Source organism: Echinops telfairi, unplaced genomic scaffold, assembly GCF_000313985.2.
Source record: "Echinops telfairi isolate 266 unplaced genomic scaffold, ASM31398v2 ScPeMD7_70;HRSCAF=299, whole genome shotgun sequence".
Taxonomy (NCBI): domain Eukaryota; kingdom Metazoa; phylum Chordata; class Mammalia; order Afrosoricida; family Tenrecidae; genus Echinops; species Echinops telfairi.
Genome location: NW_022103968.1, coordinates 67,321,253 through 67,344,507, shown reverse-complemented (window position 1 = coordinate 67,344,507; position 23,255 = coordinate 67,321,253). Strand labels below are relative to the sequence as shown.

Genomic DNA, 23,255 nt, shown 5'->3' with positions numbered 1-23,255 from the left:
CCTTACTCTGTAAATGCATATACTATTTGAATTTTTAAAATTCAAATGGTTGTCTTTATAATATATGTATATAATTACAATATTATAATGTGATTATAATATATCTAAACAACTCAAGAGTGGTAGACAGAGAAATCTTCAGGACAAAGACAACTGGTTTTGTCTTAAGAAGAGATCTGTGGATGTCTCTGTGAAATGAAAACCGTGAATTCCTCATGAGATGGATCTTTAGGGATAACTTAGTTTCCTAGATAACTAAGCCAGGAAAGGGGAGGTCAGTCTATGTTAATGAATTAATAACTAGAAACGTTATCTGCAAAATTTTTAAAAAACTTAGTAGAATAATTTCCTTCAATGCGAATAAATTGTATCAATCTAAAATTGCCATATAGTTATTTTATATCAATACTTTTCAGATTTCAATCTCTAATAACAAATTTAGATGCAACATATTTTTTCATGGTTTTCCTTGACCACATTTACACTGTAGTTTTCACATTTGTGTAACTCATAAAGATTATGTAATTTTAAAAATTGGGCAAGAAAACTGTAATCTGATAATCAGTTAAACAATAGTTCCTTTCCATTGAGAGATTGTTTATGCTTAAAAATGACCATTGCATGGGACATGTAGCCTTCATATTATTTTGAATCAACTCTTCATATTTACATTACATTTTACATATCCAGTATAAATGAGGAAGAAAAAAAAACCCTACCAATATTTTGTTTTACATTATTCTATGTGAATTGTTATATTTTATTCTGATTTTAATTGTGGAGGCTCAAAAGATCAAATTTATATAAAATAATTGTTCCTTGGAAAACCTCTTGCAGTGCAGTATATTGATTAATATGGTCCTTATAACCATAGTCTTTATAACTCCTATCAAATGACTGGAGCCATGCAAATTAGGTATTGTAACCTATACCAAGAAGATTGGATAACTTGTTAATAATGTAAATAAGGTGTACAGCTCCCTAGAGAAGGTGGAGTCATGCAAATAAAGGTATATAGACCCCTACTGAAGTGACTGGTCAGTTTTGTCATAATGTTAGGTTTAAAATGAGACATCCCAGAAGGCAAAAGGGAAACTACAAGACCATAAAAAAGAAGAGCCAGGAGGGGAGTGTGTTCTTTGGACTTGCTCCCTGTGCTAGTAATCTTCATGACCCTCCAAGAAATTTAGAGCTAAAACATGGTGAGAGTGAACGATGGTGAGAAACAGTGAATCAGTGGCACAGGACCAAAAGACCAGCAAGAGACAGTGCAATGGGTTTCACAGTCCACGGAGCAAGAAAGCTTAGCACCTTCATGGAGAAGGTTTGCTTGCTGATAGAGTGGAGTGCCTCTGGGCACTTATCAGTGAAACGAAAATAGCTTTGGAACACTTGTGTAATGAGGGATTCGGGATGGGGGGGTAGGGGGTGCTGGGGGAGATGACACAAAAATGCCAAGGACCAGAGAGAGAGAGAGGCAGTCCCATGCACATGGCTGGGAAGAAACTGATCTGATCAAAGAACTATAGCTTGTATCTTTTTCTGATACTGAATTTAGCATCGTGAGCAGGATCTGTGTCGTCAGTGTAACAAATGATTGAACCAGCATTGAATGAAGAATGTCCTGTGGGAGTGACAGCTGGTGTCAGAACTGTTTGAAAGGCTGGCAAGGGGAGGCATGTCTGCCCTCCATTTCCTAGGAATCAGTCTTGTATGGTCAATGTTGACGAAGACTCTCCTGCCCCCTTGGGAAGTTAGACAGCATCAGGTATCTCTGCCACACCATTTTTACACCTCTAGATACAAACACTGTAGTGGTCTCCATTATACAAAAGGAAAACTAACAAACAAGGTAGTTATTTCTACTACAGAGGCTCAAAAGGATAGGCTACCTAAAAAATTGCTTTTCTAAATGAAATCTCTTTTCTGGTCCCAACAGTACAAAATCATAAGCACACTTTTTGGAAGCTGAAAATCCTTTTAAATAACCCTTCCTTTAGCTATAATAGCAAATAATTGCCTCTTTGGCGCTAATGAGCATTACCACCGCCGAATGGAATGTATTTCTGCAGGTTCATACAACGCAATGGCTCTGTGAGCTAGTGACACTGAGGAGGCCTAGTCTCAATTTCCTACAGTACAATAACTGAGCAGCAGTAAATCTGTCACTTGAGGGAGATTTTCGAACCTAAGTAAATATAAATAGAAAACATTATCTAATGATAAAAACAACAAAGTACATTAAATAAAGTTCTATGCGTTACTGTTTCCTGTAACGGTCATCAACTCCCTGGATCATGAAAATAAATAAAGCATTTCACTTACTGAAATCAATGAGAAACCGTCCAAATCCTTGCCTTTGGTGCTGGGGCATGATCATTATGCAGGAGACATTATACTTCTGCTGGCAAAGCTTTTCCTGAGGGAGGAGAAACAGATCAAGTATGTCAGAGCTCTGCTGAAGTGGGCAAATCCCTGCACCTGTGACTGTCCTTGTAAAATATTCAGGTGAGCCAATGTGTTAAGTAAGGATCAAGCCCAATAATCCTACTGTGTTAACCAATCAAACTATCAACTAAAAACATATCATCAATTCAAGCATGAGTATCAGTTATGTCTTTATTATCCTTGAAAGTCAGTACCATAAAATCCTATATGCAGAAGCCAAGAAAACATAAACCGAATAAAACAGAATAAAGAGGGTATGCAAGAAATGCTTTCCTGGCTCGGACAACTTGAGAGATGGCAAAAATATTATCAAGAGAGTCACCATGCCGAGTGAATTGGGACTTAGCCAGCTACCTTGTGAAATAGCTTGTAACTGTGTAACAGCAAACTATGAATAAAAAGTAATAGTACAAAGTTAGAAAAATAATCCATCTGTATTTCAAACCAGAAAGACAAGACAAAACAAGACAACAACAAAAGAAACTCCAAACTTTAAATAATCGTAGGGCCAACATATTACCAACAGCCTAGAATCAGGAAAGAGGCTGGGGAGAGTATGGTGGAAAGCTGCTCTCATAGCTGGTTAAAGAATCTGAAATGTTCTTGGGATGTGGCATCGGAGCAGCAACATTTTAATCAGAGTACGCAGAATCAGCCAAAACCTGCACAGACACGATCTGAAAAACTTCTGAGGTTGCGAAGTCTCTGGCCAAACTAAACCACAAGTAAGACGGACCACAAATGGTACCAATCACATCAAAGAATTACTTCAGATCACCCATATCTTTCATGAATCTGTTCAAAAGATCATAAGCAATGGTTGTAGAAATCCCTATAGGGTAGAATTGAAGAGCTCTTTGTGGATTAAAATAATAAAAAAAAAAGGATGTGCTTCCAACTTTTGCACATTCATAAATGTCTTTAGAGTTTGTAAAAAATGGAGAAAAATGTGTTTGTCAGTTTTCCTAAACCCATGGATTGTCCTTCACTGGATGTGTACCTCAACACCAAGAGCTGTTCCAGAACTTCAAACGCCACAGAGAAGAGATGAAGGCGTAGTCGGCCATGACGAAGGTTTAACTGTCTAAAGGGTGGCATCCTAACTGAGACACTGATGACCATAAATGGCACGCAACAAGGAGAAATGAGAATTCTCCCTTCAATGCTGCATTACAATGAAACCTTCATGTTGGCTTCCCTTAGGGAAGTGCGAAAACAGCTTAACGTTTAGAAAATCAAAGATGCTAGGTGGTCTGCAAGGCAGTAATTAAAATAGTATTTGGATGCTGGCAGTCAAGACAGCAAACAGTGATTAAGCCCTTTACACACTTCCGAGGCACCGTGGTTTTGTTTTGTTTTTTCAATAATTTTATTGGGGGCTCATACAACTCTTATCATAATCCATACATACATCCATTGTGTAAAGCACATTTGTATATTCGTTGCCTCATCATTCTCAAAACATTTGCTCTCCACTTAAGCCCCTGGCATCAGGTCCTCCTTTTCCCCTCTCCCTCCCCACTCCCCCTCCCTCATGAACCTTGATAATTTATAAATTATTACTTTGTCATATCTTACACTGTCTAACGTTTCCCTTCACCCACTTTTCTGTTGTCCAGCCCCCAGGGAGGAGGTTATATGTAAGCGGTTCTCCCTTTCCACCCCACCCTCCCGGTATCGCCACTCTCACCACTGGTCCTGAAGGGATCATCTGTCCTGGATTCCCTGTGTTTCCAGTTCCTATCTGTACCAGTGTACATCCTCTGGTCTAGCCAGATTTGTAAGGTAGAATTGGGATCATGATAGTGGTTAGAGGGGGGCGGCACAGAGAGGAAGCATTTAGGAACTAGAGAAAAATTGTATGCTTCATCGTTGCTAGACTGCACCGTGACTGGCTCATCTCTACCCCGTGACCCTTCCTTAAGGGGATGAGATTTTCAAAATCATGTGTCATTTATGCAAATTACAGTCATCAAACAGCCCTGTTCAAAGAATTGGGTTTTACCAAAAACATTCTGAAAAAGAAAATGAGAGCATGCCGGCTTGTGCTTTACCTTAGAGAAGTATCCAACTAGATGACAGCCCTTCTCATCATTTTTTGTAAGCACATAAAAAAGGAATGGTTCGACATCATAATATAACGTTTTGTGGTCCAGGAAGAGCTTGGCTAACAAGCAAAGGTTCTGGCAATAAATTTTGCTCATATTTCCATCAACCTAGCAAAAGAAACAGACAACATTATTTAATACAAAATGCCCCTGAACATAAAATTGTTTCTTCTACATAGTACTTTGGTAAATGTATAACTGTGTTTCTAAGTCCTGAACTGAGAGATTAAAACACTCTATTAAGTGAGACAGAGTTAAACAGAAAATAACTGTCATTTGGCCAAGAAAATTTTGTACTTTCTCTTCAAGGAAGCTGAAGAAAGGTCAAATTACTAGCAATGGGATAATTTTTAGTTGCAATTTATTATGAGTTAAAATGATTAGGCATGTCCTCTCTATTTGAGCCAAATAAATCTGAATCAACAGAAATCTAAGTAGATCAAAATACTGTCCAAGTAAGTTAATCTTTATGTTATTTCAAAAGGGCCTTTACCACAAAAATAAATACATAAACTCTATTATTTTTATTCTGAGTCCCCCAAAGTGTGGATTAGCCAAAGAGGGGTCCATTTTAGTTTTACCCTAAGCATTATTTTAAATATAATTAGAAAGGATAAAAGATCTATGTTGGGAATGCTCACAGAGCCTACAGTAGCATCATGATTACTGTCTACTTCCGCTTGAAATGAAGGAATCAAGCTGTGACACTGATGGCTACAGACGGGAGGCTAGGCACAGATGCCATTTTCTTTGATCAAATGTAATTACTTGTTGAAAACAGAAAGCACAGCATATTCAAGAAGTTTTCCCTAGCACTTTCCTTAGGGGAAATGGATATTTGCTAACCAGAGCTCTTTAACAATGAACTTGACCATTCTCAAGTCTCCTGTGGACTATAGGGGTTCTCATATTGCACAAATTATTTTTAGACTTCATATAACTGTTTCTCTTGGATGAAACCTACGTCCTACACATAGCACCACAATCGAATATGGGCATAGGTACAGAGGATATCGTCCTCTTTAATTAAAGGAAGGCTTGATGTACTTGGGACTACAGTACATTACCAAAGGGAAAGACAGAAAAGTACGTTTCTGTGAACCAAGAAAATCATTAAGAGATGGTAAAATGCCGAAGCAAAATTCTTATCAGTAGACACAATCTTAACATGGCATGCTGTCAAAAAGGACAGATGAAGAGATGGTAAGAATGCATTAATCTGTGATTATTCATTTATCTTATAATTTAAGAAACTTCTTAGAGAAAAGTTTCCCACATATGTACTCTTAAGCATGAACTCAGATTCTAGAATAGGAAGTGTAGCATTTACCAAAATCAAACCATTCCATTATTTTTATGAATAATTTTAATTTTTTCCCCTTCCATCTCTGTATGGTCCAAAAGCACCTGCTCTGGGATAGCTGACCATTTATAACCCTGAAGGCCTGCTCATGAGAGCATCACCCCAACAGACACTCATGCTGATTTACTTAACGATTAGTGAAGGATAACGATGTATTGTCCCCTTTGGGAAACAATAAAACAGTAATTTCCTGCTTATTTTGGTTGGAAGAATGAATCTAAGGCATCAAGAAAGCAACCAACATAGAAAGTCAAAGACACCTGGTAAGCTCAACTGACAGCAGCTCTGTAGTTCTTAGCTGGCTGGGCTTGCCTGGGTAGCATCCTAAGACTGAAACAGCAGGAAAAACATGGAACCTGTAGCCTACTTTCCCTCTAGTCCAGGAATTGTAAACCAGGGGTGGGTTTGGCCCCTCCATCGGAAACATATGGCCATATCTGGAATGCAGTTCTACCACAAAACATATAAGGTTGCCATATGCTACAACAGACTCCAAAGCAATTAGTCTGGTTTAGGCTTTAGAGAAGATTTTGCTTTTATTTAAGAACTCAAATATCATCAAATCTTCCCAAGAACAAAATCTTTCCTCCCTAAAATTTGCCAAAAGGGCCTGATATAAGAGGAATTGTAAAGAAAGCATTAAAAAAAAAAACCTTAGGTCACAGCTGTATTCTCCTGTGCTCTCCATTTCTGATAGGCCTTAAAAATTAGTCCAAGAGATGGAGCTTGGACCACATACTAAATATAACTCGAAACATTACAGGTCAGAAAATAAGAAACTTGCAGCAGAATCACAAAAGGTCTGAACAATTCAGAAAAAGAGAATCCTAAAGTAAAACGGTACTTCAGAGAAAGAAGCTATCATGTCCTTGTTCTCAGGATCCAGGAACGGAAAACAGTGCATGAAATGGGCCACGGAAAAGAAAATACAGAAGGGCAGCAAAAAGTGCTTGACTGCAATATAGAGAACAGAGAATCATGAAGTCCCAAGTTTAGGTAATAGCATGAAAGAAAACCATGGTCTCCTTAGGGTAGCAACCAATTCAACTAACCTAGATCCCTGAAACTGACAATAAAATGACTACACAATGCAATGATACAGAGGTAACGACCTTCTACCACTAAATCAATTCTGAAAACACAAAATGTCTTCAAGAGATCCACAATGACAGACAGATGGTCACAAAGGGTTCCTGTAACAGCACAGCTCTCCAGGGGTGGCCTACACCCAGATGGGAGAAGTTCCAACATCTGCTGGGATCTCACCAAAAGGATTATCCATCCTGCCAAGAAATGGATGGAAACACAGGTGGTTGTGTACTGAGGAGATATGTACATCTGCTCAATTCCCTGGAAGAATGAGCACCTGCCAGACATTGGCTGTAGCTGCTGCACAAAGCTAAATTCTCCTGCCAAATAAAGTAGAATTTTCAAAGAGCTGAGGAAACCATAAATTCACTAGTGAATATCTCGGCGTAGACACGGATTTGGGGGGAAAGTCACAAAATTTAATGTAATGAAACAGCTATTCCTCATCAATTTAAATGATTGCTTGGCATGGTAAGATACATATTCCAAACCATGGAGTTATTTTTAAAAAGTCTGAATTTCAATGCCAAAATTAAGCGTGCTTTAAAGTTCCTAGAAAGAAATCTTTATAGAACCTAATCATTAGGAAAGGTTTCAAGAAGCGGAGTTTTATCTCTACATGCTTACCTCAAATACCGAAAGGTCTTTTCTTCGATAAATCTCATTTGCTGGCGGGTGAAACCAACCACACTTCTTGGAGTGTCTCAGCAAAATGTTTTTACTCTTCATATATTTAAGACAGAATTCACACAGGTAAAGCTTTGGTAATCTGTTGAAGTTTAAAAACATCAAAGAAACAATCAGATTCACTATGTATTTTTAGGGAGAAAACATTGAAAAACCTATCTTTTTTCTAAATCATTAAGAATACTGTGTTAGGGACAATCAGCAGCCACCAGTTGTAAAGAGGATATAAAAACCTTACTTCATTTTCCAGTATAATTCATAATATGCAGTGCCTATTTTATTAACATATCATTTATTTCCTTAGAAATATCTCATAGTCATGTGTAGGAGACAAGCCAGTCAGGGTTCAGTGTAGCAATGATGAAATATAGAACTTTCCTCTAGTTCCTAAATGCCCCCCACCCCCACCCCACCACTGTCATGATCCCAGTTCTACCTTACAAATCTGGCTAGACCAGAGCATGTACACTGGTACAGATAGGAACTGGAAACACAGGGAATCCAGGAAGGATGATCCCTTCAGGACCGGTGGTGTGACTGGTGATACTGGGAAGGTAGAGGGAGAGTGGGTTGGAAAGAGGGAACCGATTACAAGGATCTACATGTGACCTCCTCCCTGGGGGACGGACAACAGAAAAGTGGGTGAAGGGAGACATCGGGCAGTGTAAGATATGACAAAATGATAATAATTTATTAATTATCAAGGGTTCATGAGGATGGGGAAAAATGAGGAGCTAATACCAAGGGCTTAAGTAGAAAGCAAATGTTTTGAGAACGATGATGGTGGCGGGTGTGCAAATGTGCTTGACACAATAGATGTATGTGTGGATTATGATAGGAGTTGTACGAGCCCCCAATAAAATGATTAAACAGAGAAATATCTCACAGCAGAAAATCTTTAGATTTGGAAACATCATGCTAAAAATCAATAAGGATGGCATTAAGTCTGGTAACGGTGCAAACTTCTCAAATTTCAGATGTCATGTCAACTCTTTCCACACCATAAAGGCCAGTGACATGCCTACAACGATCTTTTATCCAGAGTGCATTTATTGTATTTTAATAATGTGTAAGCTTCTCAGGCACAGAAATCCTAAAACTTTCTTGTTTCCATTTCCATGCCTGGATGAGACAAGTTCAAAATCATCATAGTATATTACAGCTTAACGCAGCAAATATAGGGCTGAAAGTCAAAAGTTCTCATTTGCTTTCTACCAATTCCACTGATTCTTGTAGGGATACAGATAGCTTCCTCTCCCGTCCAGATTTGTGTTCCCCCTTAAGAAACCGATAACTTTTTATGTGCTCTAGCCAAACTTAAGTAGATCCTGCTCACATTTACAAGACAATGTTTAGAAGCACTTGAAAGGTCTTAGGGGTAGAAGAATGGGAGATTAACACAAATGAGAGTTATTGCTGTGCAAATGTCATTTAAGGCTCTTGAAGCACATAATTTGATTATGTGATATGAATTAATGCTCATACGCATTAAAAGAAAACCATTCAAGAACATCGGCCAGGTGGCTGAGCAGGAAAAAGTAAACCAGGACTTCTGACATATTTGCCATTCAACTTCTAGAACACACCTTCACTGCCCTTTCCTCTCCCATCGCTCTCACTTAAGTGATTGGCAGAGCCCCACTACAAATACAGAAAATGACAGCCTCTACTTGCAAAGAAGTAGGAGTTTAGGGTTATTGGAAACTTTTTATAGATTTTTAAAACTGTACATGTAATAATAAAGTGTACCTGATATGACTGAAAGAAGAAATCGACTCCCAACATATCTGTTTGCAGTCCCTATCATCTCAGTTACTCTGCATTCAGAGAACTTAGTCCTGCGTTCTCCAGGTATGAAACTACTTATCTAAACAATTCAGGCACAAATACCTCTAAAAGCAAAGGTCTGAGGAAGGGTGTCTTAATCACTTCCCCCGATCTTCATCCCTTTTCTTTCTTTGCTATAGTTTGGTGAAAAACATCTTGACATGAAAATGCCACATTGTGGATAAAGGACTAATTGGAAAAATGAAAAATTGAAGAAATTTATCTAAAATTTTATAATGGCTAAAATAATTTCCCCCAATATGGTTTCAGAGAAACCAACATTTGCCCAATTAACTAAGAGAGAAAATAAGGTCTAGAAGGTAAAAAAACCAAATTTACAAAGCCGGCATTTACTAAGAAAGCGAGCATATAAAAAGGTGCTGGAAAAAAGTAATAGCTTTTGAATCACTTTGAACAACTACCAATTTATCATTTTTCTCCTGTAATCATTTGATTTCTATTTTAGATTCAAGATATTTTTCCTTCCTCACAGACATTAAAGTTATACTCATATCTCTGCCAGGCTTATTCCATTACCTTGCATATTCCTGTGGGTAAGGCGAGGAATACCAGGTTTGGATTTCATATTTTCCAAATTCTATTACAGAAGGGTATCGGCCACAATCCTCCACTCCACTTTCACACTCTATTTTCTGTCAGAGAGAAAAAAGTAAAATATAAATATCAGAAGAGGAAATACTTCACTTATATGCCTTGGCTCTTCTATTAGTAACTCCAAAATCTATCAAGACTAGAACACTAATCTTCACCATCACTAAAACTAATCTTTCATGTTACTAAAACATGATAACACTTGTTAAAATAGTAATTACCTCTGGATAAGACATGTCTACCCAAACTGATACCCTAAGAAGCCGGATAGGGAAGGAAGACAATAGTAAGATATACAAATTAATTTATTTGTAGTTTATTAAATGAATTTAATGATCTGTTGCAATGTACTAAAACTGGGGATGATTATAAAAGTATAGTTGTTACACTCTTTTAAAGTGTCCACTAAGTAATATTTATCTCAACTATACTTATTTCACTACTTAATTATGAAATCTATGGCTTAAAGTTGGCTTCCCTGTTAGACTGCAGTAAGCTGTATGAAGTTAAGTGTTTTGTCTGCCTGGCTCCTGTGGTATTCCCAGTGCCTGAGACAGGGCCTGACACATAACAAGAACTATTTCTTGAAGAAAAAGTCTTTTAACTAAAAAAAAAAAAAAAAAAAGCCAATTAACTTTAAATTTAGGAGTATTTGTCAGAAAATGGTCTGTTGTTCACCATATGAATGCCAAAAGCAAACTGAAAGAAGAAAAGAAACATATTTAAGTGCTTGGAACCTTAGTGATTTGGGAACTGTTTCAACACTTACCTTCCTCAAAGGAAAAATAAAACACCATGACAGGTACAGATGAAGAATGAAAATATCCACTATGTCTGAGTAGCAAACACCAGAGGTAATTCACCAAAGAGGCGGCTACTAAAAATAAAGCTTCAGACACTACAGTCAACCTTTCCTTCCAAAAGGAGGTGGGCTGAGGGCTGGCTCACCCACAGCCCTGGGGTCCATTCTGACACACGCCAGCTCTACAGGGCAGGGTACAACTGCCCTGTGGGTTTGTTTCCAAGGGGCTTCACTTTCTGCGGGACGTAAAAACCTCATCTGTCCCATGGAGCAGCCGGTGGTTTTGAATTGCTGGTCTTGCAGTCGGCAGCCCATGCGCAGCTCCTTTGCTAGGAGGACTCCCCTCAGGGGAAGTAAGGTAGTCTAACTCAATACGGTGCCATAAAATGGAAAGCAGTCTACTATCATAAAAAACTCACAATTTGTAATAAACGTGTCTTTGAGAAGCCCAATAGCCTTACCTTTCAACATTTTGGTGACAATAACCTCAGTAGAGTTAATATTTTTAAGTGGATTCGTTTAAAGAAATGACTGGATAAGGAAAAGAAACGTGACGGCATCGGATCATGAAAACATTGCTTTCATCAATGCCAATGTGGGATAAATATGAGATATTTTTTCATATTGTCAGTCATTTGTGTAGTAAAAAAACAATAAATGTAAAAGCAATGTTACTTTTTATTAACTATTTACAGCTGCTATTTACCAAATTTAGCCCTCTCCCCACCTCCCGCCCCCAACCCCAGCCCCCTGCCCCAACCCAAACTCTATTCCCGCACAGAGAGAAGTGCCTTTCAAAATCTGCCTAAATCACTGCTAGTTCGGTCTAATGTGTTAGAGCAGCTCAGTCTGAAATCCTCAGTAGACAGTTTAAGAGTGGAGACAACTCTACAAAGTCGCTGCTTTTGAATATATATTAAGGCTCAGCCTAACAATTAAAGACAAGTTTTCTGAGGAGGATTCTCCATAAACGACAGCAGTCCTTTCATATTAGTAGGTAAGAGTCAGATAGCATCCTTGTTACTGTACTGTGGTAATCCAGCCTTACCTCCCAAGAAAGTTCCTGGGCCTGCTTAAAAACATCCAAATCCTCTTCAGTAACCGAATCCTTGTTTCCAATCACATTTACATCTGTACTTTCTTGTTTGATGCTTATTTTGATTTCAGTATCTGTCATTTAAAACCAGCAGAAAGTGCATTCACTGACTTGGATCATCAGTAACCACCTCATATTTAAATGGTACCAAATTGGCATAGTGGGCAAGTAGGCTCATCTTTTCCAGCTTGATAAGCTTTGACCTGTCAGCACTGCTCATTGATCCAGCAGCACCCTTTCCCTGCTGTACCCAAATATTTGGGTTTATCACTGTCATCTTTTATAGCTACAATAAATGAGGAAAAGTATGAACAAAACAAAGCAAAATCATATTATTTTCCACCAAGATCAGAAGTTATATAGATAACTAATTACAGAATTTCTATTATCAGCTATGAGATATTAAAATCTACCACTTTGTCCAAATGTCACATTTGGTTTTTTGTTTCAAAACGTAGCAAATCTAATAGGTCAATTTGTTAAACAAAAGCATGGAACGGTTTTCTTCCTAAGGTGGGTACACACACAAACACAATCACACCCAAAGGCACACCACAGAGATCAGGCTTTGCTGAGACTGAAGCAGGATGACCCTTGCCATGAGAAAGCAATGGAGCAGAGGGCATGAAGCGTTGGCACCATGGCTGAAGAGGCGGCAGGGAAAGAGCACGGCAGAAGCATGACAGTGGCTACTCATGCGAGACTACAAAGTCATAAGCAATGCTATGAAGGCATCTGGGGGCCTAGTGTCACTATGGATGGAAATAAATAATAAAAGGTGGGAGAGTATTAGTTGGAAAAAAAAACATTTTGGAGGTTTAGTTAGCATTAGAAAAAGGTCAAAGTTTCACTGCTTTGTATGAAAAGTGAAGTGAGAACAAGAGAAAGAGCTAAGACCTATGTGACAAATAGGAATTGATTTATATATATATATTTCTTGCGGGGGAGGGTTTGGGGAGATAGGGACGGGGCAGTTTGGTTGGAGCTTTGACCTTTTGCTTACCATCATCCTGATCAGGTTTAATCCTTCCGTCTGCCAAGCTCCCCTTCCCTGGTGAGGGGGTCCCCATCTGAGGGGTCACTTTATATTTTAATCTGCCTAGCATTCTGTGCTTTTTAAGGAGAGTTGTTCGTTTGAAGTGAGCAATTGCTTTAAAAATACGTCCTCTAGCCATTGCCCAGCTGGAGGAGGAGGACTGAGAAATAAACCTACTTCTAATATCTCTTTTTCCAAAGAAATGGGCTTTAGGTTTTGCAGTGGAAGATAATTCCGTTTTACGACGCATACGTTTGGGTGGTGCATAACTTGGGTGTCCCTTTTTCCGAGACTGTCCCTGAGTGGTATAGATATGAGAAAGTCCATCAAAGAGTGCCTTCAGCTGGCTGTTATTAGTGAGACTACTAAAGGAGGGCACACTGGACTGGCTAGAAGAACTCTGGGGAGAGGTAGAAGAAATGGAAGTGCTGGACTTTTGTGAACTGGGGCTCTGACCAGAGATGGGGGTTGGAGGTGGAAGTGAAGAAGGTGGAGGTTTGAGCTTTTGTGTGGTACCTGTAGCCAACACATGAGAAGTGCATGACTGTTTCTGAGAGACCTGTTTCCTTGGACGATAGTGCTTTGAAAAGTCTATTATTTCACCTCGTGATCTGCGACCATCAGGTGATGGTGTAAAAAACTTAGTAAGGCCATCAATGAGCCCTTTGGTTTTCTTGTTAACTTTAAGTGTAGAGGCAGAAATGTAGGTGGAGGTGGTGGTGATTTTGGTGGTGGCACCAGGCCGAGTGGGGTCTGTAACAGCCAATCTGCTGCTTGAGTCCTTCCCAGATGCAGCATGACCAGATGAAGGTGTGGTACAGACTTTAGTCTTTTGACCCCTACCAGGTGACCCCCTTCCTGTGAATGCATTCATGGATCCTTCATCACTGGTTACAGACCTAGGCAAAAATTTAGAGAATAGTATCAGCATTTAAGAGAATTATAAGGTTATCTAAAAACAAATAGTAACTAGATGCATTCAGGGTACTAAAATGAAACTTCCCTGTCACTCTATGAACTGCTTTTGTGTGTCCCTAGATGTTTCTCTGCTTAAGAAAAGGTAGCAGTAAAGGCATCTGCATATCAGAATTCTCCCAGTGTCCATCCAGCAGACAATGAAAGAATCCATGTGGGCCTGAAGACAATATATGTTAAAATTAAATTAAAATAAGCTACTCTTTACATTGTCACAGGTAACTAGGTTTCCTCAGTCTCTTCTTTAAAGTTCTGAAGGAAGTAAGTCAAATGTGTTGTCCAGAAGCAAAAGAGTAAGTTTATCTATCTCTAGTTCAAGGTGTTCTTTAAATTACTTATAGCAATAGAATTTGGGTATGTCCATAAACTTGTGCTTAAGAGAGAAAACTTTAATAGAAACTCTCTCCCTCTCAGCAGTTTATGCTTAGGATAGTAAGATAGCCAATAATACTCTCTTAGGAGAGAAGACAATCAATTGTAATACAAAATATTGCTGAAAAAAAGGACAATAGCCAAACTGAAGTAATGATTAAAGAAAAGCTATAGTGGGTCAGACATGACATGGAGAAAGTCTGGCGAAGCAGCAGCACAATTACCATGGTCATTATCAGACACTTGGCATCAGAATCTATATGCAATGGTTCTGATAGTTTAGTCCATTTGATGCTCAATTCTGCCCATACTGCTGTGTGATCAGAGAGACTGCTAATGAGGTCATTCCATTGAGGCAGCTGTAGACATGAACAGTAGCTGATTGCCTTCACCTCAGGCGAGTGGTTTGTATTTTACAGTGGAATTTTACATAATGGAAACATTTGAATATGAATTATGGCAGTGCTAAGGTCCAAGAATGTACTTTTAAAATGATCGATTTAGCTAAAAGCTTATTATTGAACAAATGGGATCCTGAAGATGAGATGATATTGAATTATAAAAATATCTTAAGTATTAGAAATAGAATAATAGCACATTCTAATGGTCATTTTGAACATGATGGTTTAATGAAGAAATTTCGGCAGTCAGATAAACAGGGCAGAGACTGATAGGCTCATTTGAAACAGCCCAGCTTCCAGGGCTGGCCCATATCTGAATTGAGATTCAGTCATATCTGGCTAACTTTAGAGATCTCTGGTGTTTTTAGAAGATACTGCGTGGGATAGCAATACATAACTCATCTAGTTAAAAAAGTTTCACATCAGAATGTTGCATTTGGATCCTATCTGGAATCAATTGCACAGAAAGGACAATATGCTTGTAAAGCATGTAAAAAGGAAAATCCCTAGACTGTCTTAAAAATTCCTAAGCTCAAAGGACAATTTTGGACAAACAAAAAGTTAGGATTGGTGCCAGATGCAATTTTCAGTCGTGTCCTTTGTTTAGAAAGTTTATATCGTAATTTAAGTTTCTAAAAATTGGACCCTTGAGGATAAATCCCCATTTCCAGAACAATGCTTACACAGGACGAATGGGAAAATATAATAATTGCTACTTCAAAAGATGCTAACATGAGAAATTTTATTCATAAATGTTTCATGTTTAACAAAAATTCAATTAACATGTCTATTAAAGGGGTCTTATAAAGTTAAAAGGGTCTTCTAAACTCTAGAAAGAATGCTGCTCTCTGTTTCTCCTTTGAGAGACACAGGTACAAGAGAATATTTTTGAGGAAAGGTAACATAATGAACTGCTTCAGGTAAAAATAAGTGAGTAAGATTTCTGGTTGTTGTCTATGCCGTGGAGAGCACCAATTCATTTCTGTACCACAGAGACCGTGCCCTTTCACTAGGTCTAAGGGAGGAATGAAGGCCTAACACTAGAACTGCTCCCGATATGCAAGGCTATGGATTTCATTGTAAACACTTTACTTAATGCTGATAGTCAAAACTATTGTATACACAGGTTAAAAGTACACATTACGTTCACCTCTTATCGTTTCTCTACTTGTCACTTTAAATAATCCTTGCTAATACTCTGTGAGGCTTTATTGGTGACTCTAGGCAAAGGGGCTCTGGTGCTAAGGTGGATAAAGTGCTCAGCTGCTAACTGAAAAGTCAGTCTTCAAACCCACCAGCCACTCAATGGGAGAAAGATACAGCACTCTACTTCCATAAAGATGGCAACCTTCTTTGAGAACTTTATGGGGCAGTTCTACTCTGTCCCATAGGGCCACCATGAGTCAGAAGGGACTTCACAGGAATGGGTTCGGTTTAACTGATATGGCAAGAGGATAGTGGAAATGAGAGTATGAAGATCTGTGGACCACTGCAAATACATTATTTTGTATGTACACATATTTTTGCACACATTTGCATGTGCCAAATGCTCCTATCTAAATCCTGAGGCAAATATCAGGACAAGTCTGTAAGTTTCTCATAAATTCCTATTCCATAAAAGGTGTCTTTAGAAAATTATTATACCAAATTAGTATACAAAGTGAGTTTTCTTTCTAAAATACCATCTAGAGCTGCAAAAGAGATTTACTATATTAAAACAGAAAAACCAAATTCATCACCACCACGTTCATTCAGACTCATAGTGACTCTATTTAAAACAGACTAGAATTGCTCCTGAGGGTTTCCAAGATCCTAAATCTTTATGGGAGCAGAAGGGCTGGTGGGTTTCAACCCCTACCTTCAGCCCAAGGATTAACCCGCAGCACCACCAGAGGTTCTATAAGAGAGGGCTATCTTTCTAACATACTGGCTGGAGTTATAAAAGAGATTCACTATGGACAAGACAGGGACAAATCCCTTGTTTTGAAATTTCTCTAAAAATAATATAATCGAACTCTTCTAATGCTCAGACTCTAAAGTAGACTAAAGGGTTGTTTCCAATTCTTACATCCTGCTTCTATTCTGATGCTTAGCATCACAATGGCTGGCAATAGAGGACCCCCAAATACCAACTATAATTTAAGGTGTTGTTTTTAAAATTCTGTCACAGCTTAGGATGAGGAGAAAATTCCTCATCCATTGGATTTATAAAAGTGATGCTAAAAAAGGTCTACTGGAATCTAAGGGTATAACAATCATTTGTATGTTAAAGCACAAGATAAAAATAATTCCTTTATAAGAGCTCAACCTACAACAATCGTTGCTTTAATTTATTTTTCGGTCGTCCAATGGGTTTTGCATATCGTCGTTTTATTTGTGCAGCTTTCTCATGAAGTAGTTTTCTTCCCTTTTTCTTTGGTCTGCAGACTTGGCAAATCCACATCCCTAAATTGATATATATGTATAAGAAAAATATTTTAATGTTTCATTATAGGAGAAGATATTAAATATAAACTACAGCTTTAATAAGCTATCCAAGGATGTTTAAATGTGGAACTTTATTCCAGATAATGGATCATTCCTTTTAGAAAGTCAAGGAAGGTCAAGGTGAGAGCAGAGGGGGCTGTCATTATCTCAAAACCCTTGTTCTCAGCATGCTCCAAACCCTACCCTTCCATAGAAACATATCAGAAAAACGTGTACCTTATAGCTATACGTTGATTTGGGGAAACATTTACAATTCAACAAATTTCTGGAACATGTTGAAAAATATTCATTATCCTGTTCTGGATATTTTAAACACATAACTTTTAATTTGTTAAATTTGAATTTAAAAATTAAAATTCCATCTGATATAGGGAGATAAGTCAATGGATAAGAATTTGAAACACCAGAATAACCTAAGCCTACAAAAACTTTTAGACTATCAAAGAGGTCATATTTCAAATCAGTAAGGAAAAAATAAAATGATTCAAAGTAAGTAGTGATAGAACAACTAGCTATCCATCTGGAAGGAATAAAATTATTTCCTATCCTTACAAAAATAAATTCTAGGCAGATGAAATATTACACTATGAAAAAATTAAATGTTAAACTATCAAGAAAAATATGTGGATATTTATATAATTTAAGTATAACCAGCATTTAAGATTGAAGCCATAAAGAAACAGACTCATCATAGATTTAACTACTTAAAAATATAAAAGAGCTTCTGCAAATCAGTAAGAAAAAAAGTGAAACCCTCACTAGAAAAATGATCAATGGATTAAAAAATAGGCACTTCACAAAAGATGATATACAAATGGCTAATAATTCTATGAAAAAAATCTTCCTCTCACTACCAAAGGAAAAAATCATTAAAGATATTTTTTCTATTATCAAATTGGTAAACATTTTAAAGCACTAAAGTTCTATTTCATTAAATCGAAGACACTACTATTAAGATACATCAGATTTCAAAAATGTGTCTTGGATGATGAGCACTGGCCACAACAGGTTCTCCCATACACTAGTGGTTAGTAGGAAAACTGATACATCTCATTTACATAGCCTGTGATCCAGCAATTTCCTCCCCAGGAATTTATCTTAAGGACATAATTGTGGATTGAAAACCATGTTTGCAATGTCTATCATAGTGGACTGGTTAAATACATTATGGTTCATTTATACAGAGGGCTGCAAAATCAAGTATTTTCAAGAACCCAGATACAATCTATGTGGAGTAAAGCAAGCTGGGATGTAAGACTAAAGGGAATAGTGAGACTGCAGCAAAATGGAGCAGGCAAGCCTGATCTAAAGGGCTCAGATTTAAATTTTCAAGCCACCGGGCCACCAGAGCCTATCTGTGGCTTACAACCACATTTGTAAGCAGTTTTAATGGTCATTAAAGCTATGTTTAGGAGAACACATAATTATGTGGGACTATTCTGATAGTATTCTCTCCCCTCCTCCCTCGCCCTCTCACTGCCACCAAGTCAATGTCAAGTCAGTGACCTTACAGAGCAGGTGGAACCGCTGCTGTGGGTTTTGAGACTGTAACTCTTGATGGGAGTCTAAAGCCCTGTCTTTCCCCCTACGGAACGAGTCCTGGTAGCATAGTGATGATACTTTAAGCTGAGATTCACAAGGTTGACATTTCAAAATCACCAGCAGCTCGGCAGGAGAAAGACGAGGCTTTCTCCTATCATAAACTGTTACCGTCTCAGAAACTCAGGAGGCCAGTTCTACCCTGTGTCTTGTGGAGTTGTTGTTAAGTATTGACTCGATGGTAGTGAATTTGGTTTGAGTTTTCTCCCGTGGAGTGGCTGGTGATTTTGAATTGCTAACCTTGCAGTGAGCAGTCCAATGCATATGACATTATGCCACCAAGGCTCCTTAAAATCTATTATGGGGGTGAGGGTGGGGGTGGGGGGGAGTAAAGTTATTAAAACACATATACAATGTTCCATTCTATTTTTAAAAAGGGATAGGGAATTTCCAAATGATTTTTCTTTTTGTTCCTTTTAGCCTATCTGCATTTACCAACAGGTATCCAAGAAAAATGTGATAGTTTCTTGTTGTATAACAGTATCACTACCACCAAAAATAACTAATTTCATACCTCTGAATACTGCATTACGTAATATATCTACCTAAGGTTCTAACAGAGAAGAAGTATGGAGAGAGGGGTTGTCTTTTTTTATCCATATATGTCTGAATTAAATGAGTATTTAAAAAATAACTCTTTTTAAAAACTGCATTTGTAATATGGTTTAAGTGTTCACCTTTTGGCATTCTGGAAAGTGGTGGGTCACAGCATTCCATATGGAATCCTCTATCACAAGAATCACAAAAAAGCATATTATCCTGTAATAATAACAGAGACGAAATGAGACTGAAATCAACTGGAAAGGCCTAAAATGCTTCTATTAGCATACTAATAATACTAAAGTATAGTGAAGAAACACCCAGATCTCTGCTGAGGTTTGACATCACATGTATTTAAATTTCTTAAAGAGAACATCCTTAGCACTACAAATTAACTATTTCCCTGAAGCTTGGCTATTGAGAGACATACTTACTGCATTTTTGCCTTGGATTCTACATGCACTGCATGTCTTGCATTCGATACACTGCCACCTTAAGGCCTTTACATTTGTTGTTAATTCAGGACAAAATTTCAAACAGGATGGATGCCCTACAAGAATAAAAAGCAAATTGCTTTATGATAAAGGTGTCCTGGGTTCTTTAAATTCTCATTCTCTAATATTTAGTAGAAAAAAAAACAATGCTGCCAGCCAAAGAACTGTAGGAATTTGAAAATATGAAAATATCAGAGACTTCAATCATAGATTTTTCTTTCAGCCTTTTCCCTGGCTGTAATCGAGTGTCTTTGCAAATGATTTCCCGGAGAGCAATCTAGAAAATGCACTGATACCAATCTCAAGTCTTTGAGAACCTGCGGTAACTTATGTTCAGATCATGTTCTCTCTCCCAGATCAGTGTCATCAACCGCCACTTTCCAACAGTCTGTCCTGATCTGCTGATCTGTAATGGGCCAAAATGAAACTCAAAGGACTTTTGTTCTCTATTCATAATGAAATCAGAAAACTTAAAATAATGGCTAGTGGAATTAAAGAAATGAAATGGGACTACTTAACATAATAGAATTACAAATGCAAAACAAAACAAAACTCCAACAGTAATCAACGAATAATTTCCCGTTGTTGACATTTTAGGAGGAAGGAGCCATCTGAAGGAGGTGAGAGGTTGAAGGGTCCCAGTCGAATGGAATCTCAAGTGCAATTCTCTAAGAAGCAATCCCTCAACAAGTTTCAGCCACTTATCCCAACTTTTCAGTTTGTCCACACTGGTGAGGATACACCGTTACCTAGTAGTTCTCCACACACCAAGTTTTACTGCTTATTTCACAGGGGAAAATCGGAGTCCTGCGAAGCATCACCATTCAAAGAACCAGAATTGACTAGATGGCTGGTGCATTTGGGTTGCTTGTTGGAGCTGAGCTACAATACTGACTAACAGATCCCGCCAAAAGGTTTGAAGACTCTGGACAGCAGTTCAGGTTTTACTCTTACCACCTTTTACCACAGAAACCTCCAAACTAGATTTTCTTTTTTCTAAGTCTGGTCTTTAAATAGTAAGAACTATTAGTAAATCCCACGTGAAAGAACTTATAACCGAGCTGCAAAAGAAACCTGAGGAGTAATAAAAAAAAGCAGATTCTGCAATTTCAAAATTGTTTTATAATTTCCTGACTTTGGCAAGCTCATTGTTCAAATATGTATTTTGGATTGCTGCCAAAAAATCCCGTCTCCCTAAAGCTGAACAGGTGCTTCATAAAATTCCACCCACCAGGAGAGTTGGCTTTTTGAAGTAAAAACATTCAAAATCAATCATCAATATCCTTAATAAAAGCACACTATTCCTGAGTTTTTCTAAAAAGGCTAAACATCTGTATATAAGATGTCGAGAAAATAAAATGTCACAGGATTATGATCTCAGGCAGGAGAGACACCCAAGCAGATGCATTTAACCTATGACACCATTCCTTTACAAAGACCTCTCTCTTTCAAATTAATGCTGAGGGGAGGAGGGGCTACAGTATGTAAAAACTCTATCAGTCGCCTCTTTTTCTGCTCAGGAACAGCAAACAAAAGACAACTTACACGGACTTTTAGATGCTTACTCTGAAAGGGGTCTGGGAGGTCTTCTTTGATCAAGCCCCCTTATATAAAGGGGGTGGGGAAAAGACTCAATTTTTAAAGAATAGCAATTTAAATTCCAGCCTTAAAATGGGTCCCCTTGCCTTAAAAGTATACCATTTAATTTTTTTCTTCCCATTTTATTACTTCCTGTAAGTCATACATCACTGGCACATATGACATCAATTCCAGGCACTGAATTTTTCTCTGAATTAAAATATGCTCTTGTTCTTTGTAGCTTAATAGTCAGAAACTAAAGTGATTCACATTGGATTACAAATTATTATTCTCACATATATCCTACGAATGGCAAAACTTAAAAAAATTATATATACTGAAAATTAATGAATTTCAACCAATCAATCAAGGCCAAGGAATATTCATTCCTCCTCTTAATGCTTTTGTAAGGCAGCTAGCTTAGGGACAAAGGGTTGTCCCTCCCATGTCTGCAAAGGACCACATAATGGAGTTTGGGGGAGGGAGGCTGCAGGCACCCTATTAGACACCTATGGGAGAAACCCAGAACTGAGCATACTCAGACACATGTCCCCTAGGCCCAGGTAAAATCAGTACCTTGGGCACACCCACCTTAGGTACATCACACAGGTGGGCCTGAACTCATCTAATGGAATGGGCTAATACCTTCAACTAGCCAAGGGGAGGCACAGAATAAAGTTAGGGAGCACACCCCAGCCTGCTCTCTTGCTCATTTGCTCTCATGGTCTCTTGACCCCTTGATCCCAGTTCCACACGTGCTGAGTGTTCTTTTCCACACTGTTTTTTTGTGTCATTGTGAATCCCCATGCGACTTGTCACAAAGGGAGAGGAAGGAGGTCACTAGCCAAGGACTATAGGTGACCTTTACACACTACGGATGGCCTTTACCTGACCACCAGTAAGAAAACAGGGACCTCAGTGCTCCAACCACAAAGAATGAATTCGGTGAAGAAGCTGCAGCCAAGAAAAAAGATCGTATCTTGCAATTGCCAGAAAGGAACATAGGCTTGCTTCCTTGCTTTACCTGTGACAGACCTGTGGCACACAAAACAACTGTAAAATAAACTTGTGTTGTTTTAGCCACTAAGTTTGTGGTGATTTAATACAGCAGCTACAGAAAACTAATGAAGACCACAGGACCCTTACTTAGACTTGACCATTCTGACCAACTGCTTGCCCAGCTGTTTGTCCTTCAGTGAGCACTGAGGACGCAGTGAAGAAAAAGACAATAATGGTGTCCACTCTTTCAGATAGTATATTGTATTTTCTGTAGTGGAAATAATATACCTATATGTGTAACATGGAAAAATTAAGAAATTTTTAAAAAGTAGTTCCATCACAGCGTGCCCAAGTACAGCTTGGCAAAGATATATAAAGTGTATGCTATTTGTGTAAAATTACTGTAGTTTAGCTGGGGAAAGGCTTTAAACAAGGACTAACATGTGCGCTCTCCTCCCCCCAGAAGAATTTATTTCAAAGGACGGCATTGAATCTGCAGCTCCGGGAGAGGGACATATCTGATCCGAGCACACGGGCAGCAGATGAAGGGGGAGAAGGAAAGAGTGGAGCACATCCTAGCCCACCAAGCCTTGAGGACAATGTTCCCAATTAGAGCAGCTAGTCCACAGAGAGGACCACATAGCCGGCCCCACTATGAGACCTGACGTCCCTCACCGACCCAAAGCCCTACAGGGGACAACACCGGAGATATAGTGTGGGAATTGCGCCCAATCTGATCCCG

At 38.4% G+C, this 23,255-nt stretch overlaps 1 protein-coding gene across 3 annotated transcripts in view; it reads right to left on the bottom strand.

Annotated features, from left to right (window-relative positions):
* Nucleotides 1-23,255, bottom strand: part of KAT6B (lysine acetyltransferase 6B) — a 268,823-nt gene that overhangs the window by 54,908 nt on the left and 190,660 nt on the right. Inside the window, exons 5-13 of one of the 3 annotated variants that reach the window (XM_004701185.3) lie at nt 19,877-19,992; nt 19,580-19,661; nt 17,129-17,261; nt 13,036-13,967; nt 11,985-12,106; nt 10,060-10,175; nt 7,636-7,777; nt 4,503-4,664; nt 2,326-2,419 (exon numbers count right to left, since the gene is read on the bottom strand). In XM_004701185.3, coding sequence (XP_004701242.1) covers nt 2,326-2,419; nt 4,503-4,664; nt 7,636-7,777; nt 10,060-10,175; nt 11,985-12,106; nt 13,036-13,967; nt 17,129-17,261; nt 19,580-19,661; nt 19,877-19,992 — 1,899 coding nt within the window. The remainder of the gene's footprint in view (nt 1-2,325; nt 2,420-4,502; nt 4,665-7,635; nt 7,778-10,059; nt 10,176-11,984; nt 12,107-13,035; nt 13,968-17,128; nt 17,262-19,579; nt 19,662-19,876; nt 19,993-23,255) is intronic. The other 2 variants (XM_004701187.3, XM_045291271.1) reach the window with 2 other exon arrangements.